Source organism: Camelina sativa, chromosome 10, assembly GCF_000633955.1.
Source record: "Camelina sativa cultivar DH55 chromosome 10, Cs, whole genome shotgun sequence".
In the NCBI taxonomy this organism is placed as follows: domain Eukaryota; kingdom Viridiplantae; phylum Streptophyta; class Magnoliopsida; order Brassicales; family Brassicaceae; genus Camelina; species Camelina sativa.
Window position 1 is genome coordinate 3,797,067 of NC_025694.1, and position 8,866 is coordinate 3,805,932.

The 8,866-nt window shown below is 37.4% G+C and overlaps 2 protein-coding genes and 1 pseudogene across 2 annotated transcripts; 2 read left to right on the plus strand and 1 right to left on the minus strand.

The window, feature by feature from the left end:
* LOC104716913 lies at positions 1,506 to 3,774 on the plus strand (annotated as a pseudogene).
* Positions 4,032 to 5,989, plus strand: LOC104716915 (uncharacterized protein At2g39795, mitochondrial-like). Its single transcript, XM_010434388.2, has 3 exons — positions 4,032 to 4,344; positions 4,552 to 4,877; positions 5,620 to 5,989. The coding sequence occupies exons 1-3, from the start codon at positions 4,171 to 4,173 to the stop codon at positions 5,798 to 5,800; spliced, it is 681 nt and encodes a 226-aa protein (XP_010432690.1). The 5' UTR covers positions 4,032 to 4,170; the 3' UTR covers positions 5,801 to 5,989.
* On the minus strand, positions 6,118 to 8,781 carry LOC104716916 (E3 ubiquitin-protein ligase At1g12760-like). The gene is made up of 5 exons (XM_010434389.2): positions 8,634 to 8,781; positions 7,608 to 8,352; positions 7,268 to 7,393; positions 6,888 to 7,176; positions 6,118 to 6,791 (listed from the first exon to the last, which is right to left on the minus strand). The coding sequence occupies exons 2-5, from the start codon at positions 8,288 to 8,290 to the stop codon at positions 6,507 to 6,509; spliced, it is 1,383 nt and encodes a 460-aa protein (XP_010432691.1). The 5' UTR covers positions 8,291 to 8,352; positions 8,634 to 8,781; the 3' UTR covers positions 6,118 to 6,506.

The following is an 8,866-nucleotide window of genomic DNA, read 5'->3' on the forward strand; positions in this document are numbered from 1 at the left end:
TTTTTTTTTTTTTTTTTTTTTATTATTAACCGGGAGAAACGGGAGAGCTAGGGTTTCGTCTGGTTTCGCGAGAGTAAGGTTTTTTCAGTTATAAAGAAAACATATTCCAAATAAAATTCGGATGACGTGTACCGTCTGATCTCGACGCGTTACTAATTCCACGGCTCAGATTTGTTTTCGAGATAAGCACTATCTATATTGTCCTTCTTTTTAACTCTGCAACAGAAAATATATATAAATGGACGTTTCAGATCCTCGGCTTGCGAAATATTTTTTCGGACGGTCAAGATTCAAAGATGAAGGATTATTTATTTCTCTCACGTGTGATGTGGTATAACCTACCACAATCTTGTGTCCACCTAGCCAAACAGATTGTTAGAGACATCATTCAACTTAACAACTATTATTAGTATAGATTATTATTACTACTAGGGAATGATTTAAGTATTTAAAAACATATACAGTATAGTACTAGTGTACTACTAGTTAATTATCCCACACAATTTCATATTTTAATAGTTTTTTTTTTTTTACTTTGTATATTATCATTCATCTACTAACTTTTCTTGTTAATTTTTTTAAACTAAACTTCATTTATCTGTTAACTTTATAAATTGTTAACAGATATAAAATATATAAATAAATAAATATATACATATTTCAATACATAAAAATGTATAAAAATAGTTTTTTTTCCTATTATGTGGTTTTATCGGTTTTATTTTATTTGGATTCTTTATATTTTATAGATATATGATAGCAAAATATAATTAGTAATAAAGAGTTTTAATTCTTGATAAGAATGAAATTACATTTTGATAATATCTAGTTAGGAATGTGGTTCCGTTTGGGTAAATAAAATTATGTTTAGAGTCCGTTATAAATACATTAAATAATAAAAACATAACAAAAATATATAGGTAAAAGAAGAATAACAATAAAAGTTCAAAAAATAAAATTTTGTATCATAAATCCCTTAACGAATTCATCAACTAATATCTTTGCTGGTATATTATATTGCAATTTAGACTTAGCTTTTACTTATTTACTTTTGTGAAAAGAACAATTTTGTTTTGTTTACTTAGAAAATCAAATATTTTGTTCACAAGTCAAAATAAACTTTAGATCTATTCAATTTTTTAATCTGAATATTTTGTCTTTGTATCATAAATCCGCGAACAAATTCATAAACTAATTTTGGCGGGTATATTTACAATGAAAAATAGCTTTAAATTTTTAGTTTTGTAATTTAAAAAAAACAAACTTGACTTGGAAAATCAAATCTGTGTTCATAAATCAAAAAAAAAAGATAATATATATATTCATTTTTTTATCAATATAGATATATGTTCAAATTTTGTTGTTAAAAAAAGTGGATTTAATTGGAAAATCAGATCTTGAGTTCAANAAAAAAAAAAAAAAAAAAAAAAAGTTGAGATCGGTTCACAATATCATAATGTAACTTCCGGTTTGATCCATAGGAGATGATAAACATCCCTAATAGAGAAGATCTCATTGCGGTAGCTGCGTGTCGTGTAGTAGCTCTAACCTTTTTACCATTGACACACACACACACACCACATCCTGAAGAAAACCCTAATTACAGTAGTATCTCTCTATCTCCTCGCATTCGATACCACCAATCGCTTCCCGAAGCTTCCAATAATATTCTCTTGTTTCTTCTCATTGTTGTCTCTCGATTTCAATTTTCCTATATTACGTTTCTTTTAAGTAATCATCATTATACTTTTTTTTTTGTTTGTCGTTTCTGGGTTTGGGGAACCCTATCTATCTTCCATCGCTTTCAAAATCGCCGTCCATCAGAGTATTTAGTTGGTCCCGTTTCTACGAATTTGTGTAAAAAGATCAATCCTTTTTGTAGAAGTTAGCGACGATTCATCATTTTTTTCTTCTTCTTATCTCATCCTCCATCACCTTTAACTTACTCGATTCATCAATACTCTCAGCTGAAATTTGGGAAATTTTGATCCTGGGTTTGATCAGAAGACTCTAGTGGGTTGAAAGAGGAAAGAAAAAAAAGAAGAAGATGGTTGGTGGTGGAAACAGGAGAGACGAAGGATCGATGCCGATTCAGAACACTAACTTGTTTGCTGCGTTGGATACTTCGAGGAAGAAGAAGAAGTCGAGTAAGTCGAGCAAAGGTTCCTCTAAGTCTCGACAAGATCCACCAAAGGAGCCTGAGCCACAGGTCTTCTGGGCACCTACGCCTCTCAAAGCTAAAGCTTGGGCTGATATCGATAGCGATGATGAAGATGACGACTATTACGCTACCACTGCTCCACCTCAGTCCCTGTGGAGCAATTCTGAAGCCTCCCATTCCGATGCCAAAGACGTTCACGTTGAGGTCAGTGTTTAAAAATCTTTCATTTGCTTTTTTTTTTTCATTAGTGATTTTGGGTTTATCATCGTGATTGTGCATTTGGCGTGGAGATTGATTGCATTGTTGTGTGAATGTTCAAGTGGTCTCTTGCAATAAGCCTCTTTTGATTTCATATTCTTTCAGTGCTACTCTCATTGAGGACTTAAAGACTGAATGATTTGGCTTTTTTCTGCTCTTGATGTCTCGCGTATGCTTTGTACCTGTCGATTCATAAATCATTACTTCTTTGTGTTCCATGGTTGTTGTATTGTCCCAAAAGGAAATTGAGTGTTGCTCTGAAGTAAGTTACTTTGTCTGCTGTTATAGAAAATTTTCTAAGCAATATATGTTTGCAACTTTTTAGTTGTCTGTAAATCGTGGTTGTATGCCGATCTGTTCATTGGTTTCTGATAGAGATACATGTGATTCGCAGGAAAGTGAAAGCGAAGAAGACATTCTTGATGAAGGAGATGATGGTGATGTGGAGGAAGAACAAGGAACTGAGACACAAGTTCATCCAGAAGCAGAGGCTGAGGTGAAAAAGGCTCCTGAAGTTCCTGCACCTCCTAAGGAGGCAGAGAGGCAACTTTCCAAGAAAGAGAGGAAAAAGAAGGAACTTGCTGAGCTCGAGGCTTTGTTAGCAGATTTTGGAGTTGCGCCCAAAGATGAGAATGGTCAAGAAGACTCTCAAGGTACTCTCTACTGTATTCATTCGTTTGTAACATTTAACTGTGGACATCTTTCTACATTGACTTTTATGACTGGCTTGGAATAACATGTTAGCTAGTACTGATAGATGTTTCTTCTCCCAAATACCTAACAGAAAAGCAAGGGAAGAAAGAAGTCAATGATGAGGGAGAGAAGAAGGAGAATGCAACTGGAGAATCGAAGGCCTCAGAGAAGAAGAAAAAGAAGGAGAAACAGAAGGAGGCAAAGAATCTCAGAGTGAAGTGAAGAGTAACTCGGATGCTGCAAGTGAGTCTGCTGAGCAGGAGGAGTCTTCTTCATCGATTGATGTCAAAGAACAGTTAAAGAAGTTAGCATCGATGAAGAAGAAGAAATCAAGCAAAGATGGGGATGGTGGTGCAACAGCTGCTGCAAAGGAAGCAGCAGCGAGGAAGGCAAAGTTGGCCGCCGCGAAGAAAAAAGAAAAGAAAAACTACAATCAGCAACCGGTGAGGTGAAGAAATCATCAAAATCCACCCACCGTTTTGATATGAACATTGTGTTTGACGGGTTTTGTTCATATGAGACTTTGCCTTGAACAAATCTTTTGATGGGGGAATGTGGTTGGCCCGTATTTTGAGAATTATCAATTATGACTTGGATGGATCTTTTTAATCGTATCACACACAGTGAAACATGAAATGAAAAGCTTTCTCTTTTGAATTCTTTTTGTTCAGTTCTTATCGGATAATTTTGTTTTCTTCCGTTTTTCATTAGATCCTTAAGGCTTTAGAGGGACATGTCTTGATTGCTAATCCGATAATGGTGAAGTTCCACAATGCTATTTAACACAAGAACAGTGTGGTGTAGTAGTAACTATGAATCTCTCTATAAAGATTAAAACACCCAAATTTCATGACTTTGGCTACTTTAACTATGGGTTCTAAAATTGACAAAATCCCAATAAATAAAATAAGCTGGTTTGGTTTTTTTTTTGGGTTCCATTCGAGTAAATGTCGTATTTGGGCAAAACCTAACTAAGTTTTTTCACTTGCGGTTTGGTGTTGTTTTGTTTGTTCGACAAAAATAAAATAAAGTTGCTCTCATCGGGGAAAGTAGAAGAAATGTGGAGAAGAGTGATCGGAAATGTCGCCGTCCGGCATCAGTTACAGAGAGCTCTATCCAATAAAGCCGGTGGAAGTGGAAAGAGCGGAAACGTTTCAGCTGCTGTGGATTCGATGCTTCTCCGTTCCCTTAAGGAACATTACCTTGAAGTTTCTAAGATGACCCCTCCTCCGGTTCGTTCCTTCCTCCCCTTCTCTCTCTCTCTCTGTGTGTTTCTCTCTACGTTTCGGCTTAGATACTAGTTATATTTTCACTTAGGGTTTAATTAAACCCTAGTTGCTGATTCGTTCACTTAGGTTTTTTGGTGGGATTGAGATTTACAATTCATAGATAGATACATATGTATGTATGCTGTTAACTGGATTTCATTGATTTTGCAGAAAGTGAGTCCTCCTTCGCCATTTGAGATTGTGAAAGGATCGCTTGAAGGAACTGGAGGAGCTGTTCTGAAGAAATCTATTGGAAATGAAGAAATCAATCTTTTCGTTATGCGGTTGGCTCATGGAGGTGATGAGGAAGAAGACGATGGGATCAACCAGTTGTTCCTCCATGTGGCTGTGTCTAAGCCAAATCAGGCTGATTCTTTGCATTTCCTTTGCGGTCTTTACCCTGACGCTTTGGGTATTCACTCCGTTTCCATGAGGCCTAAACTCGAGTCTTTGGAGATTTCTGATGATCCTACTCAATACACTGGCCCTTCTTTTGAGTGAGCTTCTCTCTCTCTCTCTCTCTCTCTCTCTCTCTCTCTCTCTCTCTCTCTCTCTCTTAACCTTGTTCATTATAATCACAGTATTTTAGATTTCATTATTTGCTTGAGGTTTTAGTATGATGACTAAGTGACTAGTAGCAGAATGAGATTAATGCTGCCCTTAATTTGTCTATTCAAAGTTGGGAGAACCAATCCAATTGAAGATGAATAGGCGTATTATAATGTTTTTGTTTGAGAACTTATAGATTGTCAGAGCCAGTATAGGTGATTCATTTCTGTTTTAAGCTGTCTCCTCTCACTACACTCAGAACTGTCGAAGTAAGAAGGTGGTATACATTAGGCCAACTAAGTTTATCGTCATTTCTGAAAGAATCTCATACTTTCTGAAGGTTGATTTCAAGAAACAACAATCCTATATTGTACCATCTTACTGGTCAATTTCTGGTAGACATTGAGGAATCAAAATTTAGAATGGAGTGGTGGTAGATGTGTTCTATATATTTCAGTTACTGCTGTGACATATTTGCAGTGAAGTCTAACTATTGCCACACAATCGGTTTGTGTCTATTATGAAACCTCCAAATCAAGGATTAGTCTTTGGTTTGTTCTTCGCATTCTTTTTCATTGCATTTCTCAGTTTTAAAGATGAGAGCTTGTGCATGCAATTCAGCATTTTGTAACTCACAATTGATAGAAAAGTTACTCTATTGGCAAGTAAGTGTTTCTATTTGTTTGACAGAGAGCTCGATGAGAAGATGAGAGATGTATTTCATGGCTTCCTAGAGGAGCGAGGTGTGAACGAGAGTCTCTTCCCGTTTCTTCAGGCATGGCTCTATGTAAAGGATCACCGTAACCTACTGCGATGGTTCAAAACTGTTGGCACATTTGTTCATGAAAACCCATCTGCAGAAAACTCCTAGAAGAACAATACTTTTCAGTGCTTGGATAAGTTTCTGCGGTTAAATGTTTTAGCAGAGCATCAAACCGCGCTTAGATGATACAGCTCAAATGTTTCAGGAACTGAATCACTTTTGCTTCTTCCAAACTATTTTAAGAACATATTCATCCATGATATGATGTTATTTAAGAAAAGGTTCACTTTATAAGTCTGTGAGAGCTGTCTTTGCCAAAGGCATAGTTATGATCTGTATGCTTCTTATTGCAAAATATCGATTCTAAGTTCTAACGCTGATTTTACGAAACTAACGAAGTCGATGTGGTATATCAGAAACTAAAATCGTCGAAGTCATAGAGTTCTGTGGTCCTGTATAAAAGTTTACATTGCGTTTATTTCATTTTTTCGCCGAGAGTCCATGATTAAGGCAATTTAGCTGCACAAGGTTTCGAAAGATCCCTGGCTCTCGTATAGAGGTGGTACTCGTGACAAATTCAGAGAACAAATAAAAACAAGTATTTGGAACACGCTCAAACTCAATCACCGATTCCCGAACTCTTCTACACACTCAGAGGGTTCCAATTCACAACGGCAAAAAGCATTTACAGAAGGGGAACCTCGCCGTTTCTTTCTTCACCTTCTTAGCAATGAGAAGCAACCCCTACTGTGTAGGAACAACGCCAAACGGCTTTCTTGTACCGTTTTCTCGAACGTAGAGCATTCTCAGACATCTAGATAACATTGTTGGCCAAACCATTCTCAACTCTAAGTTCACTCCGTTGTTGTTGTTGCTGTTGCTGTTGTTGATGGTTTTCGTTTTCTCCAGAAGAGAGCGAGCTTAAGATCCCTTGGCTTGTCAAGTCCGAGTTCTTCTCCCCAACTTCGCTTTTGCAGAGAGGGCAAGATGCATTGATCTTCAGCCATTTGTCAACGCACTCTTTGTGGAAGAAATGTGAGCATGGAAGCTCTCTTAACTCCTCGTTATTCGCATACTTCGCTAAGCAAATGCAACAGACCTGCAAAAAAAAGTTTATGATCAGAGACTTGATTTTATGTGTGTATGTCACAGTGTGTGTGTGTGCGTGTACAGTCAAAGTGTTAAGTAAACTCACTGCGTCTTCTCCTGAAATCGCACGTTCCTTATCTGTTCCAGCCGCCACAACTCCACCTTCGCTAGTGGTTGAACCATTGTCATCGCCACTACTTCTGCTTTTCTTCAACTTAAACTTATGAGTTGGCAATGCATTTATCGACTCAGGTGTAGCACCTCGAGGTTGAGTTAAATCTTCTCTATATCCGAGAATTGAGATTATGCATGGCAAGCAACAACATATTGTTGTGCAGAGGATGAAGGGCATGGCATAGCCAATACAGCTAAAGGTAAGAAACACTAAACATAACCTATAATATACAAGAGAACATAAATATGGGTCAAGTCTTGACAATTTGAGCCTGAAGGTGTAATTTCGGCATAATTAAAAGAATATATCACCTGTACAAGTTAGGAGCCTCAGCAGCAGACGAATGCCCTCCAAATATCCATACATTACCTACCACAAACCACACAGCAAAGAAGCAATCCAGAGCCATTTTGAAGTATTCCACGATAACCTTAAGTCTGGAAGCCAAAACCAAAGACTCAAATCAGTAACTCTGAGTAGCAAATCATTAATATGACAGACTGACTCGACTCGGTTGCATACATTCTCAACACAAAGAACGATGTCCGACAAAAGGAAGCTCTAAAATCTCAGTTTTAAAGAGAAAAGCTTTGAGAAAACTTAAGGTTGAAATCCAGTTGAAACAGATCATCTAAGAACATGTGTATTTACCTGGCAGCACTTATGAACCCAGGATATCTACTACCACGGGAAGAAGTGGTATTGGTCTGTCGACCATCTCCTTCAGATGTCCTGGAGATCGAGAAGGCGAATGGTCCAGCAGCAACATTAAGATTAGGACGATGCTGTCCAGAATCCTGTTCAGAGGCCTGATTAGAATGGTAATATCTCCAGTACAAAAGTGGGAGTGTTGCAACGCATCCACAGGCATAACCCACAATCCAAGCGAACAAGGGTGCACGAGGATGCTCATGTTTTGACAAGGACAAAACAACAATAGCTGCAATGATCTGACCAAGAGTGAGGAATAGTTCAATAGAAATCCATAAGCCAGAGTTCAAAGGACTTCTTCTGCGACGGATGCTTCTGGGATTAGACCGCACAGATGAAGAAGAAGACACTGTAGCTGGCTGAGGAGCAGACATGGGAGGTATAGTGGAAGGTCTCTCTTCATCGTGTTGTAAAGGTTCCAAAACGTTAGAGATTCTATCATGAGAAGAGGACGATGATGATGACGCAATGACGGCATTTCTTGGAATCTCAATGATGATGTGCTCATTTCGGGTAAAACTATTATCTGATGATCGTTCCATGAATCTAGAAAAGGAGGAATCAGACTGATTTGTAATACGATGTTGTTGTTGTTGTTGTTGTTTCAGAAGAGAAACACCCATCTAGGTTTTTGTCCACTTTGCACATACCACCTCAACATGGAAACCTAACCCTGAAGTCTCTCCTACAAATCCACAAGAAACAAATTGAGGAAAAAAAAGCTTAAACCCTCGAAATGACCTTAAAAAACAATCAATTAATGTCAGTTTTGAGGAGTATAAACATCAGAATCGATCAATTCAACTATAATCACACAGAGATCGATCATCAATTANAAAGAAACCCCCCCCCCCCCCCAAGATTGTTCCATAAAATTAGGGCAAACCCAAAAAGCAAGATCGTAATACATGGGGTCTAATTCGAACCTGAAATTAAATATCGGAAGCAAATATAATGGGAACAAACCTCGTTCAATGGTTGATTTTTTGGGTTTACTTGGCTGGTCGTAAGGTAAAAGTTGGAGAGCCTTTTTTATCAAAGAAGAAGAAGGTAACCCAGAAACCAAGACAACGAATTTTTATCAAAGAAGAAGAAGAAGAGTCAACTTTTTCAGCAATCGAAAAAATCCTTCCTTTGTTGTGTAATTTGATCGTGTAGTTAGTTTTTTTCTTCAAATGTATTTTGCCATTATTTTAGAT